The 17,603-nt window shown below is 60.7% G+C and overlaps 1 protein-coding gene across 2 annotated transcripts in view; it reads right to left on the reverse strand.

Annotated features, from left to right (window-relative positions):
• Window positions 1–6,143: 6,143 nt before the first annotated feature.
• ADAMTS7 (ADAM metallopeptidase with thrombospondin type 1 motif 7) overlaps window positions 6,144–17,603 on the reverse strand; it is a 53,121-nt gene continuing 41,661 nt past the window's right edge. Inside the window, exons 17-24 of one of the 2 annotated variants that reach the window (XM_031002408.3) lie at window positions 15,387–15,513; window positions 14,329–14,542; window positions 12,595–14,001; window positions 11,505–11,657; window positions 10,877–11,050; window positions 10,650–10,796; window positions 9,337–9,499; window positions 6,144–6,515 (exon numbers count right to left, since the gene is read on the reverse strand). In XM_031002408.3, the coding sequence (XP_030858268.1) occupies window positions 6,358–6,515; window positions 9,337–9,499; window positions 10,650–10,796; window positions 10,877–11,050; window positions 11,505–11,657; window positions 12,595–14,001; window positions 14,329–14,542; window positions 15,387–15,513 (2,543 nt within the window). In that variant the 3' untranslated portion in view covers window positions 6,144–6,357. The remainder of the gene's footprint in view (window positions 6,516–9,336; window positions 9,500–10,649; window positions 10,797–10,876; window positions 11,051–11,504; window positions 11,658–12,594; window positions 14,002–14,328; window positions 14,543–15,386; window positions 15,514–17,603) is intronic. The other variant, XM_055363937.2, reaches the window with a different exon arrangement.

Raw genomic sequence — 17,603 nt, forward strand, 5'->3', positions numbered from 1 at the left:
CTCTGGAGCGCCGCTGATTCTCTTGTCTCTCCCCTGCGTCCTGCCAGGAAGCTGATCAGTATCTCCTTTGGGGACCTGAACCCTTTCCCTGTACGCCAGATCCGGAACCGACGTGCCTACCACTTGGAGAAAGTCCGGCTGGAGCTGACCGAGCTGGAGGCCATCCGTGAGGACTTCCTGCGTGAGCGGGACACCAGCCCTGACAAGGGTGAGCTGGTCAGTGACGAGGAGGAGGATACCTGAGTGGGCTCCGGGATGCTGCTCTTCCTTCCTTCACAACCAAAGTGTGCCCAAAGGGTGAAAGTGCACTTAAAAGCCAGAATGTAACGTGTGTGGCCTCTGGGGATCTGCTGGGCAGATGTCCCAAGCCAGGCTGCCCTTCCTCATTTCCCACTGTGCGGGGGGCAGGGGTGGGAGGTCTAATCTGTTTACAGCCATTTCCGTGCCATGCTTTTGGTTACACGTATCTCAGTCACGCTTTCTGCCTGGTTGGTGGATCCTCAGGCTTACCAGTGGCTATTTGCAAGAGCCTGTTTCCAGCCTCCGTCAGCCTGTCGGTGCTCTGACCCTCTGAAACCTTGCTTTGCTGGGCATCTCCCCATGTTCTCTCTCCTGTACATAGTGGGCAGTGGTGTGTGGTTTTGAATGGCAGTGCTATAAAGGATGCCAACTGTGCTTCAGGCACCTGTAGGCCAGAGGGTTGCTGCCTCAGGCATAAGGTCGGTATGAAAAGGGGCTGCCTTAGAAAAGCAGGCACATCCCTTGTTCAGAAATGGCCACTGTAGAAAGCCCGTGAACCTCCCACTAGTGGCTTTAAGCTGCCAGCTATGCCCCATTTCTAGAATAGCCTTTGCTCTTCCACACACAACTCTTCCAACAGTGGCTCCCAGCCTGCATGGGGAGGGCCTGGCTGCCCAGACACCCACCCCCACTTCTCATGGCCAGCCTGTGTTTGCAGATCACTGGGCTGCTCTGTCCCCAGCTTGCCCCATGCCTGACATGGCTCCATGAGATTCTGTGGAATGCCCTTCTTGACTCGTGGAAATCATTCACCAAGTACGATGGGATGGGATTCCAAGTAAACAGCGGACTGTCATATTGCAAAGCAGGCCCACGCCTGGGCTGGCCTTGGTTAAGAGGATGGAGGAATGTTTTCGGGGGTGCTTTGCAGGGCAGTGGTGCAGCCGCAGCGTGAATGCTCTTGGACAGCTGAAAACCATGGCCTCCTTGGGGATGGCCAGTGCTCCTGGTGTCTCCTCCACCTGCCTGGGTTGTGCAGGAGGCCGGCTGCCAGTGCCTGGGGCTGGGAAACTTTTTTGCTTGGGGCAGGCTTGGGCGAGCTCTCCCAGATGTGTGCCCACCCCACCACTGCCTGGAAGCATCCTTGTTCTCTGCCAGGATGCAGGGTCACTGTTGCCTCTGACACAGCAGTTTCTGGGAACTCAGAGGACTGCCTTTCTGAAGGCTGGGGAGAGGCTTTGAGCAAGGAGCTTGTTTTTGCTTAATCCCTCTGGAGCATCCCTGATGCGTAAATGTGAGAGGATGTTTTCTGGCACAGTGTTATGAAAATACAAGAGAAATGGTCTCAGTGGAATGTTTCATATTACCCGAAAAAAACTGGAAATTATCCTTTGTTGTGAACACACTGAGACTAAGAATTGAAGCAATGCAGTTTTAAGAAGTACTTTTTTCCTATTATTTTTTGCTGTCAACTTTCTAGCAATGCCACGGCAAAGTTGGTGTTTCAGCACATGCTAGAGTGAGCTCCGGCTTCGTGTCTTTAGTGGAGTTGGTTAATGTTTCACTGGGTAGACGGAGCTGGCCTCTATATTTAGCCAGAAGCCTTTGCCTCTTTTCAGGCATCAAAAATGGGTTTTGTCATTGTCTTTGAGAACAGCAATTTGAGGTCTGACTCCTTCAGTTGTCCTGTGAGCTGGGCGTTGCAGTCCGCTCGAATCAAGTGTTGGAACCCCCCCCCCCTCCCGCCACCCCTCAGCCCATCGTGAAACGACAGCTGTCAGCCTGGGGGGGTGGCTGCTGAGGAGGTGCAGCAGGAATGGGGCTGGGCCCGTGGGCCAGCACCAGCTGCCCTCAGGTTTTACTTTCCGAGCCAATGGCCCCTGGAACATGCCAGCACACACTGCCATGTCCTGGGGCTAAGAGCTGCCTTTAGGGACAGGCTCATGTTGTCCAGTTTGCCCTGAGAGATGCACCTGACCAGGGGCCCGTCGTGGCTGCAACCCACGGTGGTATGTTAGTGTTTCCAGGCAGTTGTCAGCAGCTGCCGGGCAGTGTGTGTGTGAGAGCAGGAGAGTTCCTGGAGGAAAGGGACTGGGGACACTTTTTCAGAGGTTCTCCTGCCTGGAATCAAGTGATGCGTGTCCAGAAGGCAAGAGAGGGCAGCTCCACCTGGTTCCAGTTTGGGAACAGGAGGGAGCCAACTCCTCTTTCCAGGACTGTGGGCCCCACTCTTTCGTGCTAACACTTCCCCTCCCTCGGGTCACTGAGGAAAGAGCTGCTCTGTCCCCTCCAGTGCCCTGAAGGTCCCTGGCCTCCACTGGCTGCCATGGCAGGGGGCCCTTCTGACAGGGGCTGCCCCAAGCTGCTGTTCCTCCTCTGAACCTTCACCCCAACACCCAGCCCGTGGCCCCTGCAAGGGGGACCCTGCCAGCTGGAAAACCCAAAGGCCTGTCCAAACGCGCGCACGAGGGCCAAGGGGAGCTCCCTCCCCACATCTGCTGCGAATTGCCAGCTTTTAAATGGATGGGGTTTTTTATGGGTTGAACCTGTGTTAATACTTTTGTACACTTTCACTACAGTTTATATTTTTATAGGCTATTTTCTCAAGGTGTTTCTAGATTCCACATATCTATTTTATATAACAAGTTCTTATGTTATGTGTGTGACTCCCTTGTGTGTATCTGTGCCAGCCTCAGCCTCCGAGTTGCTCTTCCCTCTGGCCCTGACTCTCACTGACTCACCGATGTGATGTGCGGGCCCACTTCTTACCCCAGGTAGCCTCGGGCGCTGCCTGTAGTCATGCTGACAGCTGTACAGTAGCCGCCAAGACTGCTGACGGCTGGAGACGGTTCTGGTTTCAACTACGGTATATTGATATCGGAAGTATTCTAGACAGATCCTCAGTTGGGTTTTCTAGCTACATGTTTGTATTGCACAGATCCCCACCTGCCATCCCATAGTGTTGTCTTCCTGTGTGTTCCGGGGCTTCTGGGCAGCTGGGCCTGCCCGGGGAAGTCCTTGCAGGTGGGAGGCCATACAGAGACCCAGTGTGTGCCACTGAGCGTCCCACCGCTGCTGGGCAACTGGAGGACTGCAGGGGGCGCCAGGTGACTCTCTCCTTTTATATCACAGCAGCTCCTGTGCTGACCTTCAAGTTACGTTTTGGAACTGTAATACTAAAGGAAGAAATAAACTACTAATTTGTATAATATTCTGCTTTGAAATTCAGTTATAGTCACTAGTGATGGGTCTCACCCCAAGGGCTTGGAGGGTGGGGCAGGGCTTATTGGTGTTGGGGGGGGTGAGGAGGGGCTCTCCGACCTTCCAGCCTGGCTTTTCTGGGTGTCTCTGCCCTTGGCTCACCCTGGGGCGGGTGCGTCAGGATGCCTTTGCCAGCAGGGGCAGCCTTGGGAGGCCCCAAGAACCATGGCCAAGCTGCAGGTGTGGGCTGGGGGCACCGAGGTGGGAAAGCCGGAAGCTGGAGACTCCCTGTGTCCGGATAACCCCCCGCCCAGCCACAAAGAACAGGCATGCCTCCTTCCGCCAGCTGTGCCATGCCCTGCCTGAGTCACAGGCTTGTTTGTCTCCTGTCTTGGCTGACAGCTCAGGCCCAGCTGCCACTGGGGACACCTCCAGTCATCAGTGGAAAACACCCAAGAATGATGAAGACCAAAGGGGTTCCCATACGGGTGTTTCGGGGTGGCTCCATCAAGGATTCCCAGACAGGGCAGGCCAAGGCCTGGCAGGCTTTTCTCTTCTGGGGACATGGATTCAGCGAGGCTGGGGTTTCCTGGAGTCACGCAGCAGAGCAGCGGCAGCAGAGCTGGGACAGGGACTGGCTCGGTGTGTGGGTCAGGAGCAAGTCGACAGGCCCTGCTCCCCACCCCTTGGAAGGGAGTGCCACCAGGGGCCATTCTGACTAAGGCCTGGGAAGCCATGACTCAGAGCATGTGTCCCCAGGGTCTCTTTGGGCCAGCCGGGCTGCTGCAGACAGACAGGAAGCACGCCTGACGCTCCTCCACCCTCGGGCAGCACAGCGGGGCTGGGACTCACGCTAGCTTGCCCAGCAACTTGCTTTCCTGCATGAACTCTGGCAGGCTGCCCTCTCTGTGCAAAGCCATAGCTGGGGCCTGCTTGGGGCCCTCTCCCTCTTCCACCTGCTCAGGGTAGCCTGGAGCTTGGAGGTGGGCAGTCGCAGCCTAGGATGGGCCTGTGTCACCAAGGCATGTGCCCTTGGGCCAGGTACTCCCTCTCAGAGCCTTGAGTTCCTCCTCTGAGGATCGGGCTTGTTGGTGTGAAATGAGGTGAGCATGTTGAATTGGGGAGCAGCAGGACACGCACCTGCAGGCAGCTGCCGTGGCCATGCTCCCTCCCTCCCTTCCAAGTCCTGGGACAGACGCTCATCGCCGAGGGGTTCAGTCTCTGATACTGTTTCTTGGTCTCAGCCCCTAAGGAGTAATTTTATTTTATTTTTTTTGTGTGAGATGGAGTCTCGCTCTGTCGCCCAGGCTGGTGTGTAAAGGTGCGAACTCAGTTCACTGCAACCTCCGCCTCCCGGGTTCAAGCGATTCTCCTTCCTCAGCCTCCCAAGTAGCTGGGATTACAGGTCCCCATCACCGCACCTGGCTAATTTTTGTATTTTTAGCAGAAATGGGGTTTTGCCACATTGGCCAGGCTGGTTTCAAACTCCTGACCTCAGGTGATCCGCCCGCCTCAGCCTCCCAAAGTGCTGGGATTACAGGTGTGAGCCACCGCGCCCAGCCAGGAGTGATTTTCAGTGGTGTCCCCTCCATCCCCAGCATACACCCAGCCCTGAGTGGCCGCGGCTGCCACATGCAGGCTCCAGGGCTACATTCGCCTTTCGTCCAGGGTTGTCATACGCTGGAGAGTAGAATGTGAGAGGTGACCCCTGTAGGCTGCAGGGCGAGCTCTCTGAACCTTAGTGTCCCCCACCTGGAGAAGGGGCGTAACACCTTCCAGGGGGAGGGCTGAGGAGGAAATTGTCAACGGCTGAGTCTAAGGCTCACAGCCAGAGGCCAGGGTCGGATCCATGGCTGGGCCTGGGCCTGGGGGGACAGTGTCCGCCCCTTCCCCAGCCTCCCGCCCCTGGTCAGGCCAGGACCCTCTTCAAAGCACCTTCATGCCCATCTGTTCCCTGCTGTGGGCACCACTGTCTGGCTCCATGGGACTAGATTTTATGGGAGGGGAAGGGGCTGTAGGTAGGCAGGTGCCAGGTGCTAGACCATAGATCAGCGTGGTAGGAACCTGTAGCTGGGGCTGGTGGTGGGAAAGGGGCCACCCTGAGGCAGTGACAATTAGCCCAGCCCTATCTCTGGGCACAGAGATGAAGGGACACGTGGGGACACAGTAGGGCACAGCTGGCCAGCCTGCTCTTCCCCTCTCTGCCTGCTTTTTGCAGAAGAGTCAACAGATAGAACAGACAGGGCCAGGGAGGTCCCCATGGGGGCCCCAGTCCCCACCACTCCAGGGGGCAGTCCCTGCAAGTGACATGGTGGGCTCAATCCCTGTGGAACAGGTCTCTGAGGACCACAGAGTGGGGCCCCAGGGAAGGCTGGGAGCCTGAGCTGAAGGCAGGCAGCAAGTAAGGGCCAAGCTGTGCCCCTGCCTGGAAGACCTTCCTGCCCCCAGAACCCCACCCTCTGCAGACAGCCCTCCCTGGGGAGCAGCCCCCCAGCTTCTGAGGCCTTCCATGCCTCACCAGATGCCATGCTCTCAGGGACTCATTTTCTACGCTGCCCCCTGCAGATCTGTCCCAGAGGAGCAGGTGAAAAGCCGCGCCTGCCTGCCGAGGTGCTATGGCGGTGGAGTTTTGGGCAGAGGGGTGGGGGGAAGAGCTTCTCACTTTTAAGATTCTCCAAATCCAAGACGAAGTCACGCTGTGCTTTGGAATGGTAGATGCTCATTTATGTAAAATCATAATAAATGTTACACAAACTGTTAGAATAAAAAAATACCTTTTTTGAGGGGGAGGAGGTCCCCAGCCTGCCGCTGGGTAGTGAGAGGGGGTTAGCACCATTAGGGCGCAGGGGCGGGAGCTCCGCCACAGCCCGTGGTGGGCACTGAGGTCTGTCGGTCGGTCTGTGCATCCTGGCGCAGTCAGCGGCGGGCAACCCGCTGATGGCCTCGGGAGGGGGCGCCGTGGCTGGGCGGAGAGCACGAGCGGCAGCACTGGGTGCGGACGGTGGGCAGCTGGCAGCGGCCCAGTAGGCGCAGCGTCTCGCAGAACCCAAAGGACAGGCGGTCCCGCTCACAGCCTGGAGTGGGGGGGCAGAGAGGAATCAGAACCAGTAGTTTGGGGTACCCAGAACCTGGCTCCCTAAGCCAACCACCTTAAGGAGGCTCCAGCAGCTCCCCACCAAGCAGAGAGCCCCGGTTTCTGGAGCGGCTCCCGAACCGGAGTTGCAGGTCTCCAACTGTTGCTGTCTCTGTCCCACCTACTCATGGCCAACCCCAGGACTCGAGAACGGGCGCTGCTGGGCTGAGGTTTCTGGAGGAAAGGTCCTGAGACCCCACCCTGACCCCCTCACATGCCTGTTAAAGAGCCTGCCCAGGGCGACGCCTTGCCACCCCATCTCCATCCTTGCTCATCCCTGGTGTTCCCCGACAGATCCTGGCACAGAACTGCGGTCCCGGGGCCTCCTGCCAGCCTGCAGTGGCCTCTGCCCCCGACTCCCGCCACCGCCCCCTGCTCCAGTGCATCTGTCCTGCCAGGCCTCCGTGACCACCTCCAGCCACAGGGGCTGTACTCAGCCTCGGGTTCTGAGTCACAGGGTCCCATCTCCCAGGCCAGCCTCCCACTTCTCAGGTGGGCCACGAAGCCTAGAGTGAGTGGGCCTTACAGGCCGTCAGCGGAAACCAGGGACTGAGCCCCCCCGCTGGGGAGGGAGGCCAGCTGCAGGCTGTGCTTGTCAGGGCTGAGGCTTGGCTGGGCCCTCCTGCCCCGTGGTTATCAGAGCTATTTTGGGAAGTGGCTTGTTTCCAGCCTCCTGGCCTTGCTCCTGATGCCACTGCCACTGCTGACAGCCCCCAGCTGCCACCCGGGCCCTGCTTACTCCAGCAGACCTCCCTGGGGAGGAGGAGCAGGAAGGCAGCAGCCAGCCCTGGGCCTGGGACATCCCCCAGGCCCGGCAGAGGGCACGAGGCAGCAGGCAGGCTCCTCCACCCCAGCTCCAGGCAGAGCTCCAAAGTGCACATCTGCAGGCCTGCATCCTGGTCGCCCGGGGTGATCTCAGACAAGCTGCTTCACCTCTTGGGCCTCGGTTCTCTCCTCTGTCAACCCCACCTCCACAGCAAATGGATATGGCCATGCTGTGTCACTGCAGTGAGCACACACACACGAGTTTCCCGGCTTTCCAGATGTCCCGCCAACTGTCCCACAGACCAGCAGAATATCTGGGAATTCCAGGTCTCCAAGTCCAAGACACCTTCCGAGCCCCCCTCCACTGTTCACTGATGGCAGAAAACTCCTCACTTAGGACAGCTTCTAGTTCAGCCACCTAACCAGCTCCCATAGCCCACTCCCTGCAGCCCACTCACACCCGCCCCTGGGAGACCTTGCAAGCCCAGAGCCTCCTGGGCCATCCGTCCTTGGTTCTAGGCCCCCAGGGGCCTCAGTTCCTGTTCTCTGCCCCATCTGGTCTTCCCCCCCTGGGATCATAACCACCCCGCTCCCTGTGGCCAGCCCTAGCCATGAAGGCGAGAGACGTGGTGCCAGCACCCAGCTCAGGCAGCATGCAGGAGTGCTCTGAGATGCTGGCTGGGTGCGTGCTGAGGGCAGGCAGGACAGGGTGGGGGCATTGCCACTGGGCCTTGAGGTTTGAGGCAGGAAGACCACCCATGCCAGAGGCAGGGCAGCGAGGCATGGCAGGGGCCACTCTGAGCCTGAATGAGGGCTGCCCAGGAGCTGGCACAGGTAGAGAAGGCAGCGTCGGACAAGGGGAGAAGGCAGACCGGGGAGATTGCAGGGGGCCCTGAATGCCAGCTTGAGGGCCCTGGCTGAGGACTCTGTCCTAGGGGCAGGGAGCAGACAGCCAATAGCACAGGGGACACAGCTCTTCACGCCACGGCTTCTGGATTCCTTAGACTGGCAGGGTCAGCCCCAGGCCCTCTCCCTGACCTTGCAATTGGGGATGACAGTGGCTGTGGGGGAGGGGAGAAAGCCGCCTTCCCTGAGCACCACCTGGATCCCCACGCAGTGCTGCGTGCTTCATGCCCAGACCTCATTTATGCAAGGATGGGGCTTGGCAGCCTCTTTATTCAGCACATGAAGGCCCTGAGAGGGAAATGGAGCCCAAGGCCACACAGCTGGTGAGGGGAGCCTAGGTGACACTCCAGGGCCACCCCGTTTCCTGCCCTCAGCACTTCCGGGAGCAGCTGGGGCTGCAGGAAGGAAGTGTATGACTGTGTGTGTGTGTGTCTGCGTGTGTGTGTGTGCACGCACGCACACGCGCTGGAGGCGGCAGCAGGGGTGTCCAGAACCACCTCTACCTCAGGCCCTTCCACCAGGACCCAGCTGGCCAGGAAACCCCTCACCACTGGGATTAACAGGACCCTGGAAGGGAGGCCCTTCCTGCCTCAAACCCCATTACCTCATTAGCAGGACCCTGGAAAGGAGGCCCTTCCTGTGGTTCCATTGCTCACTCTAGGCAGTCCTCTAGCCAGGGAATGGACAGGCCAGGGCTGGGGACAGGGACTCACCCAGGCCCAGTTTTCACACAGCCTCAGGGACATCCCTGGTCTCACTGTGGGAAGACTGAGACCTAGAGGAGAAAGAGCTTACCCAGGTTCGCACAGCAAATCAGGGGCCAGGGCCACTCCCTCTACTCCCCCAAGGTCAGACAGCTGCCTACAGGATGTTGTGTGGCCGGGACTCCCCTTGACTGACTCCCAGCACAGCCCAGCCTCCAGCATGGCATCCTGTGGCATCAGAATTTTCAGTGGCCACGTGGCTCCTGAGCCCAGACTACAGATGGAACCAGCCAGTGCCATGGATGCAATGGTTTGACGACCCCATTTCCCCATCACCCTCCCCACCCCACCTCACTTCAGCAGGGAGCCTGGGGTCAGGGGACTCACGGGGAGGCTCGACGGGCTCACAATCCTCGGTGCCACACGGCCGGGAGCTCTCAGGCCAGGCCTCGTGGCCACACTGGTCACTGTCTTCCTCGGGCAGCCCTGTCTGGGTGTTGACACACTTGACCAGGCGCCGCTGGACGCCACCACCACAGGGGGCTGAGCACTGGGGGGAGCGGGGGAGGAATGAGTGTCTCCAGGGCCAGCCCTAGCAGTGGGGGCAGGGATACCTCCTCTGGGAAGCCGTCCCTGCGCCCTGTGCCTGACTGGCCTGGCCTTGCCTTGCTCCCAGCCGCCCCCTCAGTGCCTCCTGGAGCACCTGGTCCCATTCCTAGAGCCCACTTGGTGCTGGAACCCCACTCTCACTTGTGGGATCGGCTCCTGCAGAGGGAAGGGGCATGACAACCGTGGGACAGCCGTCGGGGCTGCAGGGCAGTGAGCCCCTCACACAGGACATGCCTGAGAAGCCTGGGCAGGGGCCCCGGGATGGAGCCCTGATGCAGCAGTGGGCAGAGATGTGGGCGAGACACCGCTGTGCCCGAGGAACAGGGCAGAGGACCTGCCGCAGCCCATGGGCAGGAGGGGAGGAGACAGGTTTCACAGCCAGGGCCCAGGCCACCAGGCTTCATTGTTATCAGCCCTGAACATGCGCTGAGTCTTTGCCAGTGTCGTGCTGTGCCCAGCCCTGTGCTTCGTTGCGTTCCTTCATTTAATCCTCCTGACCCTCCTCTCCTAAGCTGTTCCAATTTTACAGATGAGAAAACAGTGACCCAGCAAAGCAAAGCAACCTGCCCAGTCACTCAGCAGCCAGTGGGACAAAGACTCAAACGCTGGCCCAGCTGACTCCAGGACCCAGCTCAGGGCCCAAATCTGAGATTTCTGAACCCCTCAGTTCCAAACAGGCCCAGCAGAAGGTGTCCTGCCCATCCGAGGCCCCTCTTACGCCCCCTTCTGCCGCTGGCCTTTGCTGGGCTCCCTGATCGCCCCAAGCTCGACATTCCTGCCTCAGACTTCACACCTGCTCTCCCCTCGATCCCTGTCCTTGGCATCACTGACTCCTCCCTCGGGTCTCAACCCCAGACCCCTCCTCGGAAGGCCTTCCCTGACACCACAGCACACGCGCCCTTTCCTTGTCCGTTTTTCCCTGGCAGGTGTGAGCGCCAGCATGGCGGGGCCTTGTCCAGTGACTGCTGCATGTGCAGGGGCCACAGACAGCCTGGCTCACAGCACACACTCCACAGCTCCTTCACCCAACCCAGGACTGACCAGGCGCTGCCAAGCACTTGCTCCCTGCTCCCCGCCGCAGCCCGGCTCACCTGGCCCCAGGGCCCCACCACCCACTGCGTGCAGGGGTGGGTGTTGCAGGGCCGGGTGGTGTTGGGTCTCAGTGCCTCCTCGCAGAGGCCTGGCTCCGGGCAGGTCACTAGACGCTGCTGCTCACCACCGCCACAGGCCTCGGAGCACTGGGTGGGCAGGGAAGGAGTCAGGGCACAGCCAGGGTCTGAGGGCATCCCCTCCCCCCATCTGAACCCCCAGGCCTCACCTCCCTCCAGGAAGACGTGTACCAGCTGAGGCAGGGCTGGGCCCCGCAGGGCCGGTGCGCAGGCGGCTTGGCAGGCCCGGGCTGACAATGGAAGGGCCGCAGTGGCCGGAGGTCCCGTGTGTCCACACACTGCACGTCCCGCACTGAGGAACCTCCGCCGCAGCTGCGGGAGCACTGGGGACCGAGAGACGTGTATGGACACATCCCCATGTGCAGGCCCACAGGCGTGACCCCGTGAGGTGTATGGCGGGAAAGGCATCAGGCCCATGCCCCAGCCCGGGGGAATACCTGAAGAACCCCAGCGAGAGGCCAAGGCTGGCAGGCCCCAGGCAAAAGGTGGCATGGCCAGGGGCTGCCATGGGCTGGGACAGACAGAGAAAGGGAGGAACAAAGGCAAGCTGGTGAAAGACAAGTCCAGATGGGGTCAAAGATACAGAGGAAAGGAGACAGGCCAAGCCAGACAAAGATGAGAAGACTCCCAAGAGATTCAGAATCTGGTGCGATCGGGCACACAGACGTGCAGCCTAGAGCCCTCCCCTTCCCTGCTGCTCTCAGAACACAGGCTGTGGGGAACCAGGGCTCCACCCCATGCCCTGGGAATGCCTGTCCTGGCTCCATCCTCACGCACCTTACTCCAGTTGCCTGAGTGCCAGGTGGCACAGGGCCGCAGGTGGCAGCGGCGGGCAGGCTGGGGCCGGCCAGCGGGGGCGCAGTCCTCATCCCGGCCGGAGCTACAGCGCACCGGCCTCCAGACCGCACCCAGGCCACAGGTGGTAGAGCACTGTGGGGCAGAGACCCGTGAAAGCCAGGCAGATCCCATCCCCGCCAGGCCTCCACAGCCAGGAAACTACCCACCTAGGCTAGTGAGACCTCAGCAAGACAGGGGCCCTCTTCTGGGCCTCAGTTTCCTTATTTGCAAAATAGGCTCCTCCACCCACCTCCCAGGAAGACCGTGAGAATGAAAAGTCAAATCCCCTCAGCAACCAGCCGTCCCTGCTCACATGTGACAAAGGGCCTGTGTTCCAGTGTCATTGGTGCAGAGGTGGGGAGAGGGGACCCTGTGGGCACCCCGACCAGCTATCCTGACCAGCCTCGTCGCTTCCCAGAGGCACCAGGGAAGGAAGGCTGGGTCCTGGTACCAGCAGCCAAATCGCTGGGTATCCCTGCCCAAAACAAGCCCTGTGGGCCTCAGCCTGCCCCTTCCCGCCCCAAAATTAGGGATCTGAACAGAAGCTTCCTTCTCCTGCTGTGACCATCTGGGGACCCAGGGAGGGGCACTAGCCAGCTTCTTTCTTGCAGCTCAGACTCCTGCAGGTCACCGCCAAAGGAGGGTGGAGCCACTGAGGGCGGAGCCAGGTGGCAGTGGGCTGAGCCCAGCCTGGAGAAGCCAGGTCCAGCCTCAGGGAAGCCGCTGCCTGCTGGGGAGGACTGGGCCTGGCGGCCATGCGGGGACCCTCCCCACTGCACAGCTGTCTCAGCCAGCTACATCCTGGGGCGTGCTGTGCTGCCAGAGTGTGCCTGCCCCTGCCTTCCCTGAGGCCCCCTGTGCTGCCCAGGAATAGGGCCCGGGGTCCCCTCATCCCCCTAATCCTGGGAACCCCTGCCCCAAGAGAGGCTAGACAGATGGCACCTGTGTCCCACTCTGCTCATTTTCAGATGAGGAAACAGCCACCAAGGTCCTGCGCAAACTCCCTGCCCGCCCAGCCCACACCACTTGCCTCGCTCCAGTTTCCCGCTTGCCAGCTGGCATTCCTGACAACCAACAGGTCCGCGGGGGTCCCTGCTTCAGCCAGGCTGGGAGCCAGTGGCTGGGTCTCAGGGGCTCTGTGGCTGTTGGCGGGGCTGTCCCAAGCTGGTGTGGACAGCAGCCTAGAGCTCAGGGGCACCTCAGGGCTGAGGGACTCAGGCTGGCCCTTGGGTCCTGGGTTCAGGGCAGGCTCAGGCATGTGCCCGAGGCCAGTCAGGGTTGTGGGGAGGAAGGTCCCCCACACTGCCACAGTCTGCAGGTCCCATGAGCCTGGTCCTGGGGTTGGGAAGGTGGGAGTCCCCGGCTCCAGGGAACTGTCCCTGACCTTCATCTCTGGCAGAGGGGCTATGGGAGGAGGAGGAGGAGGGGGAGAAGCCACCCCAACAGTGGGCCACAGTTCACTGTCCACGGGCCCCAGGCCACCCTCCAGAGCTGGCTCCCAGGCCACCGTGCCTCCTGTCCACAGCTCCGCCACGTCGGGACTAGGAGAGGAATGGGTGCTGCCAACAGGGGACAAAGGGGGCAGCGTGGAGCTGGGTCTCGGGGGCAGGTGGGGTGCTCCACGGCCCTTGGATTCGTCATCCTTGAAAACCTCATTGGTCCTGTCCCGCCATGGAGGGGGCAGCTGGCTCTGGCTGTCCTTGCCAACTGGGAAATCATTTTGGCTCTCAGGGGTGGCAGGTGTCTGCAGGCCATCAGTGGAAACCCTGGGCCAGGACAGGCTGGGGAGCCCAAGATCTGGGGCCCCTATGGGGGTGTCTTCCTCAGGCAGGAAATTGATCAGAGGGTTCCCAGGGGTCTGCTCTGAGGGTGGGGGTGGGGAGCGGCCGGTCTGGCTGGGCCAAGGGCTGGGGGACCAAGGTCCCAGTACCCCCTCCTCCTTGGCTGCAGGAGGCTCTGTGGCAGGCACGGGGCTACCCGTGGAGGGCGCAGCAGGATGGCTGTGTGGTGGGGGTGTCCGGTCCCCTGTCCCCGCCAGGTCTAGATCGGGCTCCTCAGAGGGCCCGTAGGACAGATCCTCGTGGAAGTTGATGAAATTGTAGTCGTAGTAGAAGTCGTCCACAAACACGGGCCCCGGCAGGTCCAGCTCTGGAGCCTCCTCCTCAATGGCGTTGCCCATGGTGCCTGGCTTGGGTGATGAGGCAGGTGAAGGGCGTGGGGCCAGGTGGCGCGGGATGAAGTCAGCCTCGTTGAAGAGCTCATGGCTGGAGCCGCTGCCTGAGCCTTCAAGGCCCAGTGTGCCCAGGGGCCATCGACAGGGTGGCAGAGAGCAGGTGACTTCGCTGGCTGGCTGCTGGGCCTTGTCACAGGGGACACCGGTGTCATTGGTGCAGAGGACATTTCGGCGCTGAGTGCCCTCCCCACATGTCACTGAGCACTGCAGGGGAAGCCAGGGTGAGGGGCTTACCCTGGGAGGCAGGCTGCCAGGGGACGCTGGGGCAAGGCTGGGTAACCTGTCCACTGCCCGATGTCAGAGTGGCAGAGACCCCAGCCAGCCCTCTCTGGCCCTGCCCAACTCAAGGCCATGACTGTGGCCATGCTTGCCAGGGGCTTCCTGATCCCTGAGGCTTTAGAGTCAGGGGCTGGACCCTGGAATGCCCAGGCTCCCTCCCACCCACGAGGGCTCCAGGAAGGCTGTCCGCCTCCCTGTAGCCGAAGACCAAGGGTGGAGCTGAAGGTCGGCCCCCTCCCATCCCACACTCACCTGAGACCAGTTCCCCACAGCCCAGGTGGCCGGACAGGGTACATGGCGGTTGCAAGGGGTTTCAGTAGGGGGCCGGGGAAGGTGTTCACAGGCGGGTGGCTCCAGGGCGCTCTGCTCATCCAGCCCCACGCTGCGGATGCAGAGCACGGCCCGGCGGGAGAGGCCCCCAGGCCCGCAGGAGCTGGAGCACAGCTGCCACTCACCTGCCCACCACCTGGCGAGGGCACACAGGTGGTATCAGTGTGGCATCAGACAGGTGGCCTGCAGGCTCACCAGCAGGGAGGGCCAGGCTGGGCTTCCAGGCCCTCGGCGTTTGGGTAGAGCTGGGACTGAGGCCAGTGGTTGATTCTCCAGAACTCCAAGCTCAGGTTAAGTGTCCTGCCCTCAAAGTCTGGTGACATGGCACAGCCCCTTCGCTCCTGCCAGCCTCCCCTCAGGAAAACTGAGCATGACCTAAGGCCTGTTTCCACATCCAGGGACCCAAAGAGGAGGACCACAGGTGTCCAGGCTGGCCTAGGCTGGGGTGAGGGGTGACCGGGGGTTGGGGCTTCAGCCTTGGGAAGAGAATAAAAGCCCGGATCCCTCTGCTCCTCCCCGGGGCCTCCAGGGACCCAGATGCAGGGACCCGTGGCAGACCCAGGATGCCTGGGGGTGGGGAGTTGGCAGGGGATGGGGGTGGGGAGTTGGCGGGGGATGGGGGTGGGGAGTTGGCGGGGGATGGGGTGGGGAGTTGGCAGGGGATGGGGTGGGGAGTTGGCGGGGGATGGGGGTGGGGAGTTGGCGGGGGATGGGGGTGGGGAGTTGGCGGGGGATGGGGGTGGGGAGTTGGCGGGGGATGGGGGTGGGGAGTTGGCAGAAGATGGGGTGGGGAGTTGGCGGGGGATGGGGTGGGGAGTTGGCGGGGGATGGGGTGGGGAGTTGGCGGGGGATGGGGGTGGGGAGTTGGCGGGGGATGGGGGTGGGGAGTTGGCGGGGGATGGGAGTGGGGAGTTGGCGGGGGATGGGGGTGGGGAGTTGGCGGGGGATGGGGGCGGGCTTACCTGGCGGGGCGGGCTCACCTGGCAGGGCAGGGCTGCTCGCTGCACTTCCTCTGTTGGTCATCGGGCCGGCCCAGGGGGTCACAGTGCTCCTCGTCCACGGGCCCTGCCTGCCGCTCCAAGCAGTACACACTCTGCCTCTGCACACCTAAGGGCCACGGGGCTCAGCCTGGGACTGGCACCCAGGTGCCCACCGCCCAAGACCCAAAGACACCCTCTCTGCCAGAACCCTCCCAGAACAGCGCCTTACTGCCCGTGTCAGGATGCCTTACTGCCCATGTCAGGATGAAGGCAGACCTCCACCGTCGCCTCCTTGCTGTCCTCCTGGTTCTCACCCACCCCCTCTCCTATGTAGCCTCCCCTCTGACTGGAGGGGTGGCAGAGTGTGGATGTTTAGTGGGTTGGGTGCCCAGACCCTCTGCATCCCAGCTGAGATGCCTGGGCAGCTCATTTGGCCTCTCTGAACCTCAGTGTCCTCTGTGAAGTGGGAGCAACAATCCTGACTCCTCCATGTCCTGGAGGGAGGACTGCGTGTGTTCTTGCATGTGCAGGCTCGGCCCGTGCCCGGCACATCCTAAGAGCTCGATCCATGCCAGCTGCTGTTAGCATGCAAACCCAGCCGTGGCTCCTGCCACCATCCCCTCAGGGAAACTGAGCGTGACCTGAGGCCTATTTCCACATCCAGGGACCCAAAGAGGAGGACCACAAGTGTCCAGGCTGGCCCAGGCTGGGGTGAGGGGTGACCGGGGGCTGGGGCTTCAGCCTTGGGAACAGAATGAAAGCCCGACTCCCTCTGCTCCTTCCCAGGGCTGGCTTGGGTGATGAGGCAGGTGAAGGGCATGAGGCCAGGTGGCGCGGGATGAAGTCAACCTCATTGAAGAGCTCGTGGCTGGAGGAGCTGCTGCCTGAGCCTTCAGGGCCCAGTGTGTCCAGGGGCCACCGACACATCATCCCACCATCCACACCCTTCCCAATGGCTCAGAGAACCTCTGGACAAGAAATGGGGCATCAAGGGGCAGCCCCTGCTCTCCATCCCCACACCAGGCTTGGCACTGCTCCTGTCCTTCACACCCTCTGTCACTGCCCACCCTGGGGCCTTTGCACAGCCAGGCTCCTCACCTTGGACACTCACTTCCATACTGCCTGTTGAGGCCCAGCTGCAGGACCCCCTCTGCTGGTGGCTCTGCCTTCTCTGCTCCACCCACTGCCCCGTGGTCCCGAGAGTAAGTTGTCCCTCCCCTGAGCTGCCAGTCCCACATCCGTCCCCCTCTTTCCTCACCAACAGATTCTGATTTTGCTCAAGGCAGCAATGGGACCTGCTGAAAACACACCCCACTGCCGCTCCCTTGCAACTAGGGGGGTCTGGGACACAGTCCTGGCTTGGGAGGAAAAGGCACAAGTCCCTCGCTGGGAGTCAGCCCTTTCCTCTCTCCTTCTTGCCTAGAACACTGCAAGAGCCCTGGAAGGGAGGACACCATCTGTGGCAAGCAGGAGTGGAGGGGAGGCTGCTGTGACAAGGACGGTGTGGCTGAGGGCCGGTAAGCTCCAGGTCCTGCCAGCTTAGACTGTGCATCTGGGACTTCCTGCCTGAGACAAAGAACCCCTGTCTGTTCCAGCCACCACAGGGCACTTGCCTCTGCAGATGCTCCCAAGTGGTCCACCTGCGAAGCAGCCAATTTGCTGAAAGACAATTCCCCAAATGTCTAGTGCTGCAAGTGTATTTGTTGGTTTTCAAGTTTGTCCAATTAAAGACACCTGTATTAGGCCAGGGGCAGTGGCTCACACCTGTAATCCCAACACTATGGGAAGCCAAGGCAGGCAAACCACCTGAGGTCAGGAGTTCAAGACCAGCCTGGCCAACATGGTGAAACCCCATCTCTACTAATAATAAAAAAATCAGCCGGGCATGGTGGCGCGTGCCTGTAAATCCCAGCTACTCGGGAGGCTGAGGAAGGAGAATCGCTGGAGCCTGGGAGGCGGAGGCTGCAGTGAGCCGAGATTGCGCCATTGCACTCCAGCCTGGGCGACAGAGTGAGACTCCATCTCAAATAAAATAAAATAACATAACATAACATAACATAACATAACATAAAAAATAAAATAAAATAAAATAAAATAAAATAGCAAAATAAAGACAGCTGTATTAGATAAAATGGGTTTCCTAGCTTTGGAAGGTATCTGCCCAGTTCTCCATTTTCACTTTGTCATCATAATAGCATATGAAGGAATGCTCAAATG

The sequence above is a fragment of the Gorilla gorilla genome, chromosome 16, assembly GCF_029281585.2.
Source record: "Gorilla gorilla gorilla isolate KB3781 chromosome 16, NHGRI_mGorGor1-v2.1_pri, whole genome shotgun sequence".
NCBI classification, from domain to species: Eukaryota; Metazoa; Chordata; class Mammalia; order Primates; family Hominidae; genus Gorilla; species Gorilla gorilla.